The sequence below is a fragment of the Bombus flavifrons genome, chromosome 16, assembly GCF_040668555.2.
Source record: "Bombus flavifrons isolate JBK064 chromosome 16, iyBomFlav1_principal, whole genome shotgun sequence".
Classification (NCBI taxonomy): domain Eukaryota; kingdom Metazoa; phylum Arthropoda; class Insecta; order Hymenoptera; family Apidae; genus Bombus; species Bombus flavifrons.
In genome coordinates, this window is record NC_138457.1 from 7,628,519 (window position 1) to 7,647,891 (window position 19,373).

The 19,373-nt window shown below is 32.9% G+C and overlaps 3 protein-coding genes across 6 annotated transcripts; 1 reads left to right on the plus strand and 2 right to left on the minus strand.

Annotated features, from left to right (window-relative positions):
• Window positions 1-166: 166 nt before the first annotated feature.
• LOC138188388 (transmembrane protein 26) lies at window positions 167-3,822 on the plus strand. Its single transcript, XM_069130107.1, has 6 exons — window positions 167-360; window positions 1,270-1,447; window positions 2,089-2,496; window positions 2,662-3,020; window positions 3,117-3,470; window positions 3,786-3,822. The coding sequence occupies exons 1-6, from the start codon at window positions 167-169 to the stop codon at window positions 3,820-3,822; spliced, it is 1,530 nt and encodes a 509-aa protein (XP_068986208.1).
• LOC138188136 (uncharacterized) lies at window positions 3,534-8,083 on the minus strand. Its single transcript, XM_069129649.1, has 3 exons — window positions 7,321-8,083; window positions 6,398-6,695; window positions 3,534-6,172 (listed from the first exon to the last, which is right to left on the minus strand). The coding sequence occupies exons 1-3, from the start codon at window positions 7,743-7,745 to the stop codon at window positions 4,520-4,522; spliced, it is 2,376 nt and encodes a 791-aa protein (XP_068985750.1). The 5' UTR covers window positions 7,746-8,083; the 3' UTR covers window positions 3,534-4,519.
• Window positions 8,084-8,803: 720 nt separating this feature from the next.
• Window positions 8,804-13,627, minus strand: LOC138188200 (basic helix-loop-helix domain-containing Fer2). 4 transcript variants are annotated; one of them, XM_069129763.1, is made up of 7 exons: window positions 12,551-13,627; window positions 11,560-11,777; window positions 11,044-11,281; window positions 10,460-10,617; window positions 10,056-10,167; window positions 9,574-9,785; window positions 8,805-9,231 (listed from the first exon to the last, which is right to left on the minus strand). In XM_069129763.1, exons 3-7 carry the CDS (start codon window positions 11,145-11,147, stop codon window positions 9,125-9,127), a joined length of 693 nt encoding a protein of 230 aa, XP_068985864.1. In that variant the 5' UTR covers window positions 11,148-11,281; window positions 11,560-11,777; window positions 12,551-13,627; the 3' UTR covers window positions 8,805-9,124. The 4 variants fall into 4 exon arrangements, with proteins under 4 accessions (XP_068985868.1, XP_068985864.1, XP_068985867.1 ...); XM_069129766.1 differs by lacking the exon at window positions 12,551-13,627 and adding an exon at window positions 12,359-12,512; XM_069129765.1 differs by lacking the exons at window positions 11,560-11,777; window positions 12,551-13,627 and adding an exon at window positions 11,354-11,529.
• Window positions 13,628-19,373: the final 5,746 nt, after the last annotated feature.

The following is a 19,373-nucleotide window of genomic DNA, read 5'->3' on the forward strand; positions in this document are numbered from 1 at the left end:
TGTAATATCCAAATGAAAATTTCAAAAAATTCGTATTATCAATATTTTTCTATTTCTTAATGCAACCAGTAGATATTTGTGTGTTTTAAAAAATTGGTGAATGACAATAAAAAAAATTATATAGTGAAAAATATTAAATAAAAAAAACAAAAATTCTATTGTGAAAATGGCAAAATTTTTAGCTACGATTAAAGCGATAATTACGCGACTGGTTTTCGCATCTCATGGCTTTATTGCAATTTGGCAAGTAACTACGTTTAAAAAGAATCCTCTGTTTTGGTACTTGAGTTGCCCAATTTTGTTACTGTTTTTCGAAGGAATTTTCACGCTTACTATAAAGGAAAATCAAGAATGGAAATGGTAAGTAACGGAAATTTATTTATTAATTAGTTAATTATTTTTCCATCATTTTAATTATATCTGTCGTGATTGAAAAAACACAATAATAATTTACACCAAAATAATAAATAAATAATAATATTAAATACTAACAAATTTCTTCAAATAATATTCCTTTCATTAACAAAATTTAATAAGAAATAATGAATTTTAGGGATTATATGAAATAAAAATTACTATATAGACCTTCTATATATAAATAATAATGATTATAGCATAATAAAATACATTTTTATTAGAAAATAGAAATAACTTAAATAGATATTAATTATATGTATATATAAATACTCAAATCTAATTTCCAAATATATTTTGCAAATATTTATACATAAACATTGCTTTATATGCAAGACAGAAAAAATAGTAACCAAATTTAAGTTCTCTAATGCAACAATCTATACGCTAAAACAAACCTACTTTCCTCCGGGAAGGAAAGGGTGTGTTTTTGTGGGTCCGTCTCAGTTTGACAGTCGGAAATTGGAGCATTAGTAATAAGAGCGGGACGAGACACAATCCACTATACGTCGAAAATTATCGATATACAGAAAGAGCTGCGTAACAGTGACCTCTTTTTCTAATATCCTTTACCATTCATATCATATGATTGATCGACTGATTCCTTGAAAGTCGTATTTTTTACTATTCCCGAAGACGATCAATATATTAAATTAAGAAAGAGTGCAATTACAAAAGAAGATAATCTTTACTATCTCAAACTTAACTACACCATAATTTTCACTATAATTGACGAACATTCTGTTTATTACGTATTATAGTTTTAAGAAACATTATCGTAAACTACCCTGTTTTACTGACGGAGTAGAAATACAATAAAGTTAATATAATATTTAAAATTTCTTTTTTCTGAAGGTTCTGTCCTTCCGTTTTCTTGTACCTAAGCAGTGTAGTTCCAGCGATATGGCTTCTGGAATTAGATAAGGTCGATAGGAGAATGAAAACGTTCGAAACGAACGTGAACATATCCGAAAATTTCGATTTAACCAACCTGGCAGCTGAAGATTTGAAACACTTAGAAAAAGCATTTGGTGTAGGTTCAATTCACATTATTTTATTCACAATATTGTAAATTATATGTACATATAACTGAACCTCGTTTTGGGGCACATCGAATTTGCAACGTTTTTTATAACCAAAGAGGAAATTTCCTCTCAGAACAAAATTCGAAGTTATCAATTTTAAGGCACGAATATCACTATTTTAAAAATTATGCGTATATATGTATAGTTTATGCATATTGACTGGATGAATACGAGAGGTCGGTATCACAGTGGTGATTTTGCCGACCAACTGTTACTTAACACACATAGTGACATATGGTAACTAGAAAACTGTGCAATATGCATGAGCTTAATATATATATATATATATTTATATGTATAATTTTTAAAATAATGATTTCCACAGGACCAAATTGAAGTTTCTGAGGCTTGAAACTATAGACTTCTTGTAAGTTGTAATAGTAAAATAAGACGTATTTTTATTACAACCTCTTTTAATCCACCTGTCTCCATGCCGCGGAATTAATATTTTTTTTATAGAAAAAATTACAAATTTGTATACCCCAAAATGAAATTCAATAATTATATCATATTGTTATAAAACTTCGCAATTTATTCCTATAAATGTGATTATTCTATTATTATAAATACACTGTAACTTATCATTTAGGTAAATATAAATCTACCTGACATAAAAATATCGACAGAGACCTGGGTAACTTTGATCGAGCAGTTTCTGATGTTAATTCTGATCATTGGAAGATGGATGTTACCAAAGGGAGAGTTAACCAGAGATCAACTAAGTCAATTATTATTGGTTTACATTGGTACAGCAGCAGACATCATTGAATTTTTCGATTCCTTTAAAGAAGATCGCATAGCTCGCGAACCCGTTTTAGTTTATTTGACTTTAGGAATTTGGGCGTGGTCCTTGATGCAATTTACAGTCGTCCTTACGGCCACCAAGTCCCGAAAATCTAGACTGTCTTCCGGTAATGCTGTTAAAAAGAGAGCGCACACTGAAACTAGTTGCTGCAGCATTGATGTATGGGGAATTGCATTGAACATGCTCCTACAGGTCTGTTTTATTTATTAGAATATTTTTCGTGGCAACTCAATACGATATCTCAAATTTTAATCGAAAATTCTTGTCGGTTCACGAAAAACCTTCTCTCAAAATTTTTTTGTACTTTTACGTCTTCAGCAGGAAACTGAAGATTTTATGTCTTTCAAAATATTACAGGATGGACCATTCCTTTCATTCAGATTGATTTTAATCGTCCACTATCGCATAGTCAGCTACATGAACATTTTCTTCACGTGCAAAAATACTTTAGTAATACTGCTGCAACTTTACCGATTGTACGTTGTGCAGACGGAGAATCGAAGCAAGATAAAGAAGAAATCTGAAATATCTAGCATCAGTATCATATCGAAAGAAGATATGTACAAAGATGTGAAAAGTAAAAGGATTTCTGAAGAAAGAAGAAGAAAAAGAAAAAGAGACAAAGATATAGAGGCTAATTATTCAGACAGTGAGGAAACTACGGAAGAAGCAGATAAATTTGATTCCTCTCCTAGAAATATTCGTCATTCCAGAAGGTTTAAAATACATAAATGAATAATTAAAAATTACCTATAAATTTATTGACTAGTAAATTTTCAAATTTATTATCTGGAAATTTTATAATTTTATAGAAAAACGCGCCAGGACACCGGATATTCCACATCTAGCTCCAAAAATTCTGGAAGACATCGAAAATCTCAGAGAGATGATAGCAAAAAAAAATCTTCACGTGAAGAAAGCACAAAAATTGAAATTTCCAGTGATGAAGACAAACGTAGAAAAAGAATTGATAAAAAATCGTCGGTGAAGAGGGATAGGAAGTTATCAGAGAGTATTAAAATGAAAACTAGGAACGAGGATTCTAGTAAAAGTTCGAGCAAAAGCCGGAAGTGCAAAGAAGACAGCGAAGAAGAAGAATCGACAACAGAAGAAGTAGCTGATAAAATAGTTAGTCAAGAAAGTGAATCAGAATCAGAAAGAAAAAGGTAAATAAATTAATAAATTACCACATATATAACAAAAACTTTGGCCACTTCAATTTATAATAAAATAAAGAAAATTAATTATAAAGCAAAAAATAATATTATTCACAGAACATGCATTATATTTAGGAACTATTACAATGTGAAATTGAAAACACTTGATTATTTAATAGGAACTTGTAATAAAAAAATAATTTTTACATAGTAGCAATTACTATGGATATAGATTATACTATTTTTTATACATAGTTAGAAATGTACTAAGTATAGATATTTTCTTTAAAATTTTGGGAATATGTTGCATTACTTTTTTTACAGGTATGTTCATAGGAAGCGACGTCAGAACAGAGACTGACAACGATGCCTCGGCATAATCGCCCTCCTGTTTGTGTACTTTGCGATCCTCGTTATTTGCATGATTTTTATATACGCTGGGATCAACGATGGTATTGTATTAACCACAAGGGCAAAGAAAATGGTCCTTACTAATTAACCCTCTGCACTTTTTATGAAAGTATCACAAAACGTTCAAAATTTTATCTCTTATAAGCGCTTTTAGTCTTTTAATCCATTTTCAAATTATGATTTATTACTAAAACAATATATTTATTAAAATATATTTGAAGTTAAAATTGAAGTGCAAAAAGTTAAGAACATTCAAGATTGATTTTATTTAGGTTCAGCACCCTACCGGCGTAAATTAAGTAGTTTGAACGTGTTCTAGGACATTAAGATGTTATTTTAATATATAAACGCGACTAATAATTAACTAAACGCTGCTTGACATATGTAAATCGTATGAATAAAGATATTTCTACTATTTTCAGCTTTAGTTAATGAAAGTGATAGTAAAGGAACGAAAGTATATTCTTTGCACACCTAGTTCACTCTTACTCTGATTAAAATATTAATTACAACGATTAAAGAAGAAAAGTATTTGTGTATGCATAAAATTAAGTGGAAGAGATGGTTAAAATCTATGAAATACAAATTCGTTGGAGTTTCATCGCAAAATTAAGAAACCTTGCAACGCTTCTCTGTATGACAATAATTCATACAATTAAATCCTTGCAAGTTTCTAACCATTGTATGCTCTGAACACCGTCTAAATTATCGATATAATTAGCCAAATCGTCTTGATGAGTTCCAGTAGCGGCGCAATATAACATGGCGGTATTCTCCAACAATTCTTGTAAAGATTGTGTCTTCACAATAGCTGAATCTACGCTGTTATTCCCCATCAGAATGCTTTCTTTTTTTTCCAAGTTCATTATACTTGATTGTCCCCTTTGAACAATTTCCATTTGTTTAGGAACTTCAATTTTTCTATCAGATGAAATTTCTCCAATTGTCTGATCAATTTTAAACAATGACTGTTTATTTGGAACCCCCAAAGACTGTCTCTTCTCATTGGAATTACTTTTTAGGTCTTTCAGCTTCTCCACAGTTAAATGAAACCGCCTCCATTTTCCCTGAGGAAAAGTTATATTCACGTTTCTGTCCATAAAACTCTCTTGAACACTTTGTTTGGTATTTTCTTCCTTATTACAGAGCTCTTTAACTCTAATGTTCTTTACATTGGTATAGGGTATCTGGTTTTCTATAGCTGGCTTTTTTAAATTACTTTTATTGTACTCAGAAAGAATTTTTGCTATTTCTGAAGCTTCTCCAGTGCACCAGGCCTTACTCATGCTGCCAGACATGGTTTTTAAGTTCAACTGTTTGCTAGTAGTGTCGTAACATATTTTCTTTTCCATGGAATTTGATTCTTTTCCAAACTGAATTTTATTCTGTTGCATGTTATCTAAAAGATGTTTTGTCATTGTGAATTCCACTTTGTTTCTTTGCTTTACAGGAGTCTGTTTCACTGTCATCTCTTCATTGGATACATTCTTATATATAGAAGTCACTTCTCCTAACGTCTCTTCACTGGCTGAAGATTCTTCCATTCTGCTCACATTTATGGTACTAGTACTTGGGTTCAAAAGTTGTGTCTCCTTTGTGTCTAAAGGGTTTACTATGATAAAAGGGCTCTTGGAAGGTCGTGCCATTTCTTGAATCTTCATATGCCCTCCTTGAAACGTTTTTGCATTAGTGAACGCAATGGATTTCTGAGGATTGGCTATATAAACCTTCTGAGCAGGAAATAAACGTGTTTTTGGAACCTGAGTAAAACTCTTCACATTTTGTGGGAACATCGTGATTGCGTAATTGTCCATGAATTTGTTCTCTTCCACTGATTTCTGTAAATTCTCCTTAAAACTTAAAACAGAAGAATCGCTTTTGGAGCTGCGTTCTAAAGTGTTTATCACCGAAGAATGCTGTTCTATTTCCTTGCTAGTGTTGGATAAATTTTTGCTCTCGTTTAACATGCTTATTTTCCCTTCTACATTCGTTTTGTAACTTGGCGTCATTATTTGAGAACAGTAACCAAGAACACAGTGGAAACTTTCATGCATGCAAGTTTCAAAAGATTTGTTCTTTCCAGTAGATTCTAAAGAGACTGATTTTGCACCTTTGGAATTGGAAGAGCCTTTGTTAGGCTTGATCTTTTTGGTTCGTTTTTTTTCAGCAGATGATGGGAGGTAGTCACAATGGGGATCCACGGATACCACTTCTATTTCCGGTCTGTCGATTATTTCTCGGTAAGAGAATCCATCTAAGCTTGTAAAGTAACGACCCAAATATTCTGCAGCTAGGCCAACCTGAAAAATATATTTAGTTAGTTGAAAAACATCACGAATTATTATTTACTCGAAAACATGTTCATTTTTAATTCAAAATTTCATTTAAATTTCGAAAATATTACGAATATCAAAATATACAAAGTATTACAAAGATTACAGATCGTATAAATAGTAAAATGTTAAAATACAAAAATTTGTAAATTTAAGCTCTTTTTATAACAATTGTTTATGCAAAATTTTTACTTGTGGATGAAACACAGGTCGTTCATGCATGCCATGAGCAGGCCATTCTTTCCACTCTGTTGCATCTCTTACAGTGGGCGCTTGATAAGTTGCCCCCACATTATACATTTTACGAGTAACAGACCTTGTGTTCATGTAAGGCATGGTGGAAGATTTTCCACGTTTAATGTGTTCAGAATTGAACAGCATCTCCTTTCGTTTCGCAGAAAGTAATCGTTGTCTTGGGCGGGAAAAATCCTTGTCCTGGTCTTTTTTGGTAACACGCGTGGGATTTCTTCTGACTTCCGCTGTTCCACGGCTATAATAAATTTTGACAGAATGATATAAATTTCTCGAAATATTTAATCCTGCTGAAATCTTTTAAATCCAGAACCAATAGTTACATAATTTGAAATTCTAGAAATTTGCGAATAAGTTTTGGAAGTGAAAAATTAAAAACTTCGGGAATTTGGAAATTTTGAATATTTAAAGAATCAAAAAACTTCAAAATTTTAAATTTTGTGAGTTTTTGAAAAATTAATAACTTCAGAATTAAAAACTTTGAAAATTAAACATCTTAATAATTTGCAAATTTTGAGATTTTGAATGTTTAGAAAATTGGGAAATTAACAAATTTAAATTTTTCAATTTTAAAACTGGAAATTTTGAGAATTTGGGAGGCTGAAAATTTTGGTGGCTTGAAAATTGAGTATTTTGAAAGTCTGAAGACTTGAAAATATTCCTTAATAGTAAAACATTTCTTATTCTACATTTCTCCCAAATATCACATATTTATGAAAAGATACTTTGCCAAATATACACAAATTAGTATATTAAAAATAACATCTTTCCAAATATTCCAACTCTCATCCACCACATATCAAAATCAATTTCTCAATAATAGAAACCAAATCTCAAACTTCTTCGTCTTTCGTAGAACCTACTTTTTCCTCGTAGCGCGATGGATTCTCTTAACTTTGGTCACTCCACTGCTAGAAGACGATCCACCGCTACTCGTTTCAGTAGACTCCCTTACATAATCGCTATCATCTTTATATATCTTCTCACGTTTAATCACAATGGTGCCAGGCGGAAGTTTCCGCAAAATTTCGACAGCCTCGTATTCCTTAGCCTTGCTATTCTGCTCGGTCGATAACGAATCCAGATCGAGCTGCTTCCGGAGTGCCATTTTGCACCGTTCGTCGCTCAACTCGAACACTCGTTTCCTCTCTTGCTGCTTAACCGGTTTTTCATCTTGTTGCTCCATCGACCACCGATCGTTTTCTTTTCTTATCACAGCAATCACGCTCACATCATCATCATCGGAAAATTGTTTTTGTTTCGATTCCATTTTCTTCGGATCTTCCATCTCATTTCACATAAAACTTATTTATTCAACATTCACAAACACACTTATATAATATTTTGTGATTTTTTCGGTGAACTTGGAATGGAGATGTATGGACGGAGACAAGATGTGAAATATAATGGAATACGCGTCATACACTTCACGTGTCCTTGGGAAGAATTATTTATTATTACACAAAAAATAGAGATTTAATGGTAATATTTATAAATTGGTTTTAATGTAGATATATTGTGAGGTTTCGTAGAAGACACTTGTCGATTAAACGAATCTGTTCCTGTTTAAAGTGACTGATGGAAACATAACCAGTATACTGACACCGGGCACGTGTCACATGCTTTTGTTTCCTCTGCTTCAATAATGGGAACAATAGTGTCATCTGGCAATCAAGATTCGCGTTCGATGACACCATGAAACAGGATGTTACCCTGAAATTAGATTAATTAATCGAGAGGGTGCTGTGAACTTAGCCATTATACGCTCAGATGTTAATTTTTAATTTGGTACTGAATCAAACTTTCAGATTCGACTTTAAATTAAATTTTGATTCATATTAAAGAAATTTTCACGTTTAGTTGATTAAATTTTCATTTGGTATTAATTGAATTTTCAGAAAATTAATATCAATTTAATTTCAGATATTATATATGTGATATTAATAATTTTAATAATCGTTTTGTAGAATACTGTGACGTTTATTGTGGAAAATTATTACTTTTTATTCTGACAATTATTGAGATTAATATTATACGATTATGAAATTATAAGCAGTAACAGTTATTGGAAATATGAGGGAAATATAAAAAATAATTATTAATTGATCGATCATGGGCATAATTTTATAACTAATGCTATATAATATTTAAATAAAAAATATTTACAAACTGCTAAATCTTCAATAGATATACACATGATATTAAATTGAACCTTCAATAAATAATATAGAAATTAAAAGACAGAATCATTTTAAGATTTAATCAGAATAAAAATAATATGATAATTTATAATCTTAAACAAAGTATATGTATATATATATTATATTACATACAGAGGGTGTAGAAGTAGTGAATCATAAGATCGATATAGGTTTTCTCACAAGCGCTGATTTTATTCCAAACAAAATACTAAAACTAGAATATATGTATAGCTATTCCCATTTTACATGTACACGCGTGTACGTAGAATATATAATTATTTATATGTAGAAATACGAAATATAATATCATCGCTTCGTATTGCACGATCCAGACTAGAACTGAAATGTATACATATTTATGTATAACATCCTTTGGCACTCTATTCGACTGGGATTTATTTACAAAGAAAAGGAGAATTCGTCTGCGATTATCCTCGATGAGATTTTTTTTTCTTCTTCTGTATTTTTAATTCATATTGTCCGTCGTTAGGGCGAGCGTGGTTAAGACTGACCGTCGATTAGGATTCACGCCTAAGTTCTCCCAATTTATCCACGACAAACGTGCTGTCAGATCTACGATTAAAAACAATACTTATTTATTTAGTTATTTTATTAATATAAACTATTTAAATATTCAATATTAAGAACGTCCTCTATTTTTTAAAAAAGTAACTGGAACTAAATAACTAGACTAAAATAAAATAAAATATAATCTACAAGAATATAAATATGTATATAGTAAAATGATTATACAACAAACATATAGCGAAGTTAAAATAGGACGGTGAAAAAGTCCAATAACCTCGAAAGTTATTACTTTTTTTTAAATGAAATACATATAATAATATTCTAATTTTTTAAGGTACTTCCATACTCCTGACTGGAAAACAAATAATTTTAATTAATGATTCTCACCACTGGTGTTCCATTCAGCGCGTTCACCATTTATTTCTCCTCTAAGGCACCTCTCGACGTAAGTCAATGGGTCGAGCCTTGCAGCCAACACTTCTCGAAGGAGCGCGATATACGCTATAGCCAGACGTAGAGTATCAATCTTGGACAGCCTCTTCTCATATGGGAACGTTGGAACGTGAACTCGGAGCTCGTCGAAAGCCGAGTTGATGCTGCTAAAAATCGTAATCACACTGACAACCTGCTTCACAATTTATTAAATTCTTCTCTTCAATACAATTTTTTAAATTTGTAATAAAAGTAATATTTAAGATGATGCGAAAATAATAATGTAATAAAAATAGATAACTGTAATGAAAATTTAAATATTGATATTAGTATTATAATATATTTGTATAGGCTATTCGAGAGCTAGATTACGTAAAAGATAAATGATAATTTAAATAAATTATTGGATAAAGATTTCGTTGAGAATAATTTCTCACCTCAGCATGCGTTTTCTCTCGCGTATATTGGCAGCGTGTCGTTGAATTCTATAGGGACTGCCATTTGGGTAGTAGCCCTCTTCTACACCATTGATCTCCGTATCATTGTGATCTAAAGGAAAAATAATATAATAAATTCGAAAAGAAAAATTCATTTGTACGCTCAATGTTAAAAAAATTCCGCAAGATATTCGAATTTACGAAACAATTTGGACATTTCGAATTTTCCGGTTTAGAGCTTACTAAACCTCCATTCTAATTTAGAATTTTAAGTCTTATCAATATTGACAAATTTTTCAAACAGAACAGTTACTTATTTTTCGCTCCGATTAAAGATAACCAATTATAGGAAATTCTAAAATACATAAAATCAAGATTTTGTATTTGATCTTTTTATAAATTACCAGGTGTAGAAACCGGCATGTGGTAATGGAGAGGAGAATGAGTATGTGAGGAGGTGTGTGCGATGTGTTGAGTGGATCTACCCGCGTAAACGCAGGAAGGAAGCTCTGCAAGGTCCTCCTCGCTGATATCACTGCTTGGACCCACGTAATACTGACTGCTGTAATCAATAAATATGACCAATTCATCAAAAGGTCTAAATTCTCTATTCCGTCTATTCGTTAATCTATTAAGCAAATTTTTTTTCTACGACGTTCCTACGTTTCTTATTTATAATAGAAAATAATTTTACTTATTACAGTCGTATTCAACAATAATTTAAGAAATTAAAAATCTTAAGACAAATCTTGAAATTTTTGAAATTTGAAATATTGGAAATCTGGAATTTTGAAATTTGAAATATTAGAATTTGTAAATTTTAGGATCTCAGAAGTTTATGATTGGGAATAAAATCTTTTAAACTTTAACATCAAGATTTGTCAGTAATTCTAGAGAAATTAAATTTTGATAACAAGAAAATAATGCTTTAACTCCAATTTTTTAGAAAAGTGTTGAAAGATTCATTTTTTGTTCGCAAAAAATTTACCTAGTGCAAGCCACAGTGGAGTCAGCTGCCCTGGAAGTGGTACCGACCCGGTGCCTCATCCTCTGCCCCCTGTCTTCATACTCGTAACTCGAATGGCTCGCCATGCTTCCTACCCTTACCAGATCATTAATCACTTCACTTCCAATTCCTTAATTAATTTACCAAGTCTGCAAATTCCTCAAAATCTTTTGCCCAACTTCCAGCTCTCCTCAAAAGTCTCTCCACAAAAGATTCACTTCTAGAACCAAATTTACTTTTTGGTTAAAGTCTGTTTTATCCCTGCTACTTGATTAGTAATATTAACATTAACTTATGTCTCCTAGGTTAGGTCACTACTTCACGATAGTGGTCGGTGAGAACCGAAGATTCACGAACAGCAAAGGATTCAGACTATCGTCAGTGTCCCTGGGGAGGCTGCTTTATATACCAAAACCCGTGGAAACGCCAAGGGGATGATCGATGCAACCCCTGGGCGGAGAATCCAGCCAATCGGAAACCATACAGGGTGAAACGTACCCTCAGACCACTCAGCCATTGGTGGATCGCTGAACGAGCATAGTACAAACCCACTGAATGCTGCGGTTTATTGTTACTGCCGTCGGAAATTTTATTTCTATCATTCTCCATCCTCCATCCTCCCACTTCCCAGCGAAATTTGTCCGCCTCGCCCTCCTCCTTCCACAATTTGGCGACAGTCCGACCAACGAGACACACGGAGGAACTCTTCTTAAAACCTGGAAATTTTCCACGAAATTATTTCGGGTCACTCGAGAGCTTTCATGGATGGTAAGGTTTGTGCAAGTTTTTTTAGAAATATTGTTCCGGATGAAGAGGTTAGGTTGTTGTGACACATAAATACTTTGGAGGCGGAGATTAATTTTGGAATTTGTTGGATAGTCTACGATGTTTTAGAGGACTTTTTGGAAGTTTTCGGAGATGTCGAGGTGAACTTTTTTGGAACTCGAGGTTGTATAATTGAGGTGGAGATTAAAGGAAGGTATGTATATACGTTTCCATCTCCCATAGGAGTCAATATTAATTTCTCCAAAACCTCATACATACTATAACCAATTATAAAAAGCAGGCAACTTAATCACAACAAACTTCCTACTTACGTTATGAATATCATTTACACTAGAATTTTGACTTCTTCCTTAAAAAGAATTAATTTGTGCTCAAAAGAGTTAATAATGTTATTAACATCGTTAATATCTCACTCGTGTTATCTATGTCAAATGGTGCATAATTAAAGAAAGCTGACAGCCTGAGAAAGAGTACAGAGAACATTATAGGAAGCGACCACGAGTACACGAACCTTCCCCTTTATCAGTGATCGAGCTTTCCAGTGCGAGGAAGAGAGGTTGTGCGACAGACAGAACACTGAATGGGCCAATATTCAAATGAGACGTGTTTAACGGAGGCACAATGAGAAACGCGGCGGCGTCGGTGGCGATGCAATTATGCAAGGTGTTAATACGATCACAATGCTGGTTCGCTAGGGTTGTACCTAGTAAACTGACAAAGTTTTGTCACCATCTAGCTTGAAAAAGCTATATCCCATTGCCTTTAGTTGGTTCCGAAGTGAATTACTATTGTCGATCATCGATATACACTATAGACCTCACACATAATTGGGATTATGTCGGGGAACGTATGTGAATCGAAGTTTCAGATGAAAGAAGTAGAGCCCTTTCCACGTTCAATTTGCATATTTTGATGTTATCTGCTGGTTGGAGATTAATTTCATGCTAAGTTCCTGAAAGAAAAAATTGAAGGTTAGATTGATGTTTCGGAATGATGTAATATTTATGAAAATAACAGTTTATCGTTAGGAAGAAGATATAGCATTGGAGATACAGAAGATACTGCTCTTTCCTATTTAAAAATTAGTTGTAAATAGGTATAGGTTAAAAAGGTGAAAGGTTTTTTATTTCGTATAATTACAAAATTATTATCAAAGAATATTATATAACAATATCCTAACTTTTTTGAACAATTGAAAGTTGAATAATAATGACAATTTACTTCACCTTTATTTATTTAAAAAATTATTTCTAGAGAAATTAGAAATAACAAGGAAAAATTGATAAAAAGTTGATCTGTTTAACAGACCGATCTGAATTTGTAAAATAATAATAATAAGATGGAAAAGATGAAAGATGCACGGGAGCTCGACATGGACCAAATCTCTCCCCTGTTGTACGTGACAAATTGAGATAAATAATCGTTTGTGGGTACACAATGCTCTCTTGAAATTTGTCACGGCGATACTCGAAACGGCACGCTCCGGAACATTTGCGAGTTGATACTCGTAAAACCGATACTTGAGTCGCATCTGGTCGGCATCCTCCTTTCAGAAACGATATTCCAAGATTTTATCAATATCAACCGAGAACGAGTGCCATCATGACTATCTACTTCATAGAATCTCTTTTCTTCTTTCTTCTATTTTACTCCTTAATATAATCATCGTAATTTTCTTATTTTATTTCTAATATCGCCTACAATCATTTCTATTTTTATTGCTATCTATACTACGTAAGTTAACAATACTATTCATTTAATTTAACCGGATTGTGTCTCAATTAGGAATCGTGGAAATAGATTTTGCGTTTAAAAAGTAGTTAGTGAATGTCAACTTCATCAATATTAAGTACATTACGTCTAAGTCATCTAAGTACATTCTAACTGTCCACTGACCAATGATCACTAAATGAATTTTTCAATTCTTAACCTAACTTTCCTACGTTACTTTTTGAATCCCAAGTTTCCTCATTAATATTTGAATTTTTAAACTAATTTTTCCACCAATATTCAAATTTCCAATCTCCTTAGTTAAAAACAACAATCTAATATATTTTTGATCACTAAAAACGACCCACTTATGTCACAAACATAATTGCGTTTCCTCTCTTTTCTCCTTTCCATATCGTAGAAATGCCGAGGGATCGCGGATATCCGAGCAAACATTTAATTCGCGATTACATTATTTTCGAGGGGCGAGGGGTTCCTGTCAGCACCAGTTTGACCAGAGTACACATACAACCACCATCGAACAACGGGGTACCATACCAACCCCTCGATAATAGAGATTTCACGCCGCGGGCCCCACTTCGGTTCTCACAGTAGGGGCCTCGTACTCTATCGAATATTTATTGTCCAATCATAGTACGCTTTAACCTCGCAGAAAATATGGTCAATTCATACCCCGACGGAGATGCAGAGTGAAACGCGTGCCTCTAAGTATCTGTTTATAGTCTCTGGGGATCAATTTGTTTGCTAAATTATTTATTGGTTAAATATGCCGACAAGGCTCCCGGTGAAAGTGACGCCATCTGAGCCACCAATCTGTTTAAACTGCGGTTTGGGAAAGGTAAACTTGAGATTTTTCGTGGTTTTTGCTGTTATCCCAAAGTCTTTGTTTAGTTTGATCCTTTTGTAGATACGATTGAAATGACGATTATGGATGCAATTGGAATGATATGGATACTTGCAGTGAATTAGGTTTTGGACTAAATAAGATTTAAACATGAAATTTTTATGTTTAACTGTTGGTTGATGTATTTATTACAATTGAGGATATAGCTAGAACAGTATAGAGACTTTAGACAGATCATTATATATAATAGTTTAAAAATAAAATGTTTATGTTCAATTATTGGTTAATGTGCTTGTGATTAAGCATTTAGGTATAAGCTTTTTAAAATTAGGAATTTGAAATTCAGAAAGCAATTATGAATCTCCCAGAAATATTTTCTAATTCTATAAGTTATTTAAAACGAGAGTATATCTAGAGGGTTTGAGGCATCTTGTTTGGAAACTTTTTGTGAAAAGTTCCAACCCCTGTTTGATACGAAAACCTGTTCAGAATTGGGAGAAATTATTTGATGGAGGAATCTTGCGGATCCGACGGATGCTGTCTCAACTTCAGTTATTCTGGGAATGAAGTTAGATTTATATAATAATAACATTACTCTTCCATATTAACATGAATTTTTATTATTTTGTTGTAATACAAAATGAAGAGAAGAATATATATATATTGCAGTTCTATAATATACTACTTTTTTATTTTAATAATTATTTATTTTAATTTTTTGCGTTCAAACTAAAAACCTTCAATAATTAAAAATAAAACATTCTTAAACATGAACTTGAACATTCTTAAATATGTTTTTCAAAAATATCAATATACATTAAGCATACCATACTTGATTATAAAGAAATAACAAAACAATTAAGAATTTATATTTATTCTTGACTGTTATAAAAAGACACTATCGCTAATCTCCATGATATAATTGATCTGAAGACTACTATAAACACAATTAAAAGAATATTTATAAAATAATTAAAATATCTTATTTTTTAGTTTAATTCCTATAACAACAAATTAACGTCAATGGTTTCCTTAATGTAACCAATCTACAGATTTCTGCCACTTGGTTGTCTTTTCTTCCTCTCAAGATTATCATTAGGATCCCTTGAAAACAGTGATAGATCGTGGAGCAGCCTGAAATGAAATATGCGGAGCAATGCAATTGACATTCACCGCCGCCAAACTGTGTGCAACGACGCGACACTGAATTGCGGCCAATCGACGGTCTGACGTTGAAAAGAGACCAGAATGGAGAGGGAGAAAGAGCCACAGAGAGAGAGAGAGAGAGAGAGAGAGAGAAAGAGAGAGACAGAGACAGACAGACAGACAGAGAGAGAGATAGAGGAAGAGAGCACAGGGGTATATCAGAGACAATTGCCAGGAGAAAGAAGAAAAATTACCAGGAAAGATAAAAAGAGGGACGTTGAAAATATGGAAAAAAGAAATAAAAAAGAAAAATTGTTTTAAGAGATCTACTCAAGGAGAATTCACATTATAGGTTAATTTATAGGTTAATTATAACTTTTTTTTAAATCATCGCTTACATACAAATTATGATTCTTAAATATAAATTAGGAAATAGTTATTTATAATTTGAAAATCACTATGAATTGGTTATACACAAGAACTAACTATCCACAACTTATTTATAACCGAAAACCCACTGTACTGTGATTAAAACTTAATTGTTATATGAATGGCTACAAAATTACCTTGTAATTATTTCTGTTTTAGCTGATTAACTCAAATCTATCCCAACTACAACATCAGCTACAACTTACTTATAATCTAGAATGTAATATGGCTGTAATCTAATTATAACCTGAACACTAAAAATACCAAGTTTGCATTTAACCTTACAATAACATTTCCATATACTACTTAACATTCAACAAACCTAGCCCGAACTCTTTCATACCTATCTTTACATCACCAGCAGTACCTGATCTAAAGAGAACCTGTTCTTACCTTAGCCACTCAGTCATTTAAGTTAGCCTAGCAAAAAGGTAATAGAGGAGAAAGAAAAAATGGAGGGAACAGAGGATCCAGTGAGAGGAGCTTCGCGAACCCTCTACTCGTTGGCACTTACTGGTGCCCTGAAGTTGTCCCACTGACAGCCACGTGCCGAAGCGTGCCGACCTTTTGTCACGAGCTCGGTCTCTTCTTCGACCCAACAAGGGGGAGGATCGTGGAGATTCAACGTGCTAGGACACGTGTACCAAATAGGCTTGGTGGCCCAAAGCCTGTTTGCTTCGACCAAGGACCACCGTAGTGACGGTCTAGGGCACAATGAAGCGTGTGGTTCTTGAGCTGCCCTTCATTGGAAGGATCAAAGGCACCAGGAAAATTAAATGGTTAACGCGTTTCGACTCTGCTTTATCTTTCATCTTTTCGTCTTGTTATTTAGATTTTGATAAGAAGTGTGTGTTTTAGAACTAATCTGTAATAATTTGGACCTCTTTTTTTTGTTATTTTGATCTCAATCTTAGATATTTTAATTTATTTAATATTATAAACTAGAGTTTTGATAGGCATCAATTTTTCTGATGTAGGTCAGACTCAATTTTGTTTCTTTTACGCTTGAATATTCAATTCCAATAAGTTTTACCTTCCATAATCTGCAATAAGTTTCTAACCTAGCTAAGAGAAAAGCTTTTAATCTTAGATTCCGTCGAATTTCTTTATAACTTTAAATTCTTATCAAGCTCTACTTTTTATTATCTACAATTAAGTACTCTCAAGAATTTTTAAGCTTAAAGCTTTTCTAAATTTTTGTTAACTTTAAATTTCCATTAAATTCTACTTTTCATAACCTACATTAGTTTCAAGTTAAGATTTCTGACTTAATAATAAATCCTGTCATACAACGTTAAATTCTTATTAAGACACAATTTTGCTAAAGATTAGTAACTTAATCTAACCTAATTTAACCTAACTTCCAATTAAATATGATTCAATTTCTAATCTTAGTTAAATCTCCTAACCTTAAATTTCGAACAATTCCTATTTCCCAAATTTATCCTATCTGTGACTGAAATATTACCAAACTACTTTTCACCTGAATTTCTCTAACACTTATAATCAGAATTCTCATCTACATTTCCCCACTCATTGTCAAATCAATCTTAACAAACAATTCCTTCAGTTCTCCGCATGAAACTATCATCAAGGCGTATATTAAAACGTGCTTGAAACAGAAACACGAGGAATTGACTATGACTCCACAGTATTGAAGCTCTGTCGTTGCTTTTTCACCTCTGGAAATTCACCAATCCGTGCGATGGTTCGCACGCGTTGGAGCTGTCGAGCGGAAACGTCGATTTCTCAGCACCGGTTATCGGCGTTCACCTTCGGCGATGGAGGGCCTTTGATTGGCACGAAAGGTATCCGTTCGTCGCGACAGAGTGTTGCGGAAAAAGGAAGAGCTCCGGTTTCGGTGTCAGTGAAGACAGAATGTGAAAGACGGCGTCAAGACGAAACGAATACAGGGAATAGAGACAGAGTTAGTTCGATTCAATTTAACTAGACTGCGTGTAGGTAAAAAAGAGGAAACGAGTGACATGAATTTCATTCTGTGAGTGTTGAATAGGTATGAGACAGGAAACGTAAAAGGTACGAAGAGAATATTAACGTTTCTGGTTGTTATCGATTGCTTTATTAATTTTTTGCTACTTTTGTGAGATGATTGTTTGATACGTCTTCATTGAAAATTTCTCGACCATTTTAAAGAACTTTTTGTGATGAAAAAAGTAAAGATGATGTATAAAAAAACAGAAGATTGTAGTGGTACTATGATCGTCATGGAAAATTGGCCGTGCAAATGCTGCTTAACGCTGTCGATATAAACATACACGTCGGAATTAATGATACACCGTTTAGTTACGCGTCAGTTGATTTTCCCAGGGCACCGCTTTTGTGCTTAATAGCAGACGGGGGAAGCGGCTCATGGGGCACTGTGACCCGCCCGCTTCGGTGCACTCTTCAATATGTCACTGTGGCTAATTTTAGGGGCACACCGTCGACCACCGCACCGGCGACAAAGTCGATTCCTTTCAGTGAATTTACGTCCTGTAACCGATTTTCAACCGATTTGTTTGCTTCATTGAAACTCTTGAGAATTTTACCTTCATTTTGATTGAACACCAAATTTGATGTATTTCTTGGAGCGATGAAATTGGAGATTTGGAGATTGATGTGTTTGATTGTTAGGAGAACTTATTTGGATGTTGTATTAATATAGATTGCACGTTCCTGTTCGTAGTTACAGTATTATAGCGAGTTCTATTATCATTGTGCAGTTTCATCGATTTGAAACTGATTTAATGAAAATGACGATGAAATTTAAAAATAATAATATTGTAATAATGTTTGTAACAGTATTTTAATATTATCGTAGATAATATTCTATATCAATAACGTACAAATCAACATACAAACTTAATTGAATATATAATAAACAAAATTAATTTACTATTTTGTGTGTTATTTTCTATGTTAAATGTTAATATAAAGTAATATATACTTGAAATTTTAACTGTTCAAATAATTTGCTATAAACTTCCTTTAAAATTGTTTTTCATAACACGATGTGAAATTTTGTCACTAAAAAATGAAAATTGCAAAATTACAAAAGCCTGAATTATGCTTGAAGGTTCGACTCGCAATCACATCAAAAACAATCATCCTCATGATGACGATGGATTATCAAATAACGATGAAATACGTCCGGATGTAAACGAGTCAATATGTTACATAATTGTCAGACCAGTTAATTACCTCACTCCAGCCTGTATCGTTGCGATCTTGTTCCCTGGCGAGATAATAAATGACAAAAGATGATATCGATTTTCAGAATTAAAACACCGCCGCTGGACCAGAACACATTCACGCACAATGGAAACGAGTATTTAATTCAGCAATTTCTATATTTTACCAATTTATTTCTATCGTG

Coding starts and splice junctions, on each gene's coding strand:
- LOC138188200 (XM_069129763.1), bottom strand. CDS start 11,147: ATGGCGAGCCATTCGAGTTACGAGTATGAAGACAGGGGGCAGAGGATG. Junction 10,168..10,459: donor CATGCCGGTTTCTACACCTG/GTAATTTATAAA, acceptor TTTTTCCTTTAG/ATCACAATGATACGGAGATC. Junction 9,232..9,573: donor CGCTGAATGGAACACCAGTG/GTGAGAATCATT, acceptor TTTTAATCGTAG/ATCTGACAGCACGTTTGTCG.
- LOC138188388 (XM_069130107.1), top strand. CDS start 167: ATGGCAAAATTTTTAGCTACGATTAAAGCGATAATTACGCGACTGGTT. Junction 361..1,269: donor GAAAATCAAGAATGGAAATG/GTAAGTAACGGA, acceptor TTTTTTCTGAAG/GTTCTGTCCTTCCGTTTTCT. Junction 2,497..2,661: donor CATTGAACATGCTCCTACAG/GTCTGTTTTATT, acceptor AAAATATTACAG/GATGGACCATTCCTTTCATT.
- LOC138188136 (XM_069129649.1), bottom strand. CDS start 7,745: ATGGAAGATCCGAAGAAAATGGAATCGAAACAAAAACAATTTTCCGAT. Junction 6,696..7,320: donor CATCGCGCTACGAGGAAAAA/GTAGGTTCTACG, acceptor AATTTATTATAG/CCGTGGAACAGCGGAAGTCA. Junction 6,173..6,397: donor GACCTGTGTTTCATCCACAA/GTAAAAATTTTG, acceptor TATATTTTTCAG/GTTGGCCTAGCTGCAGAATA.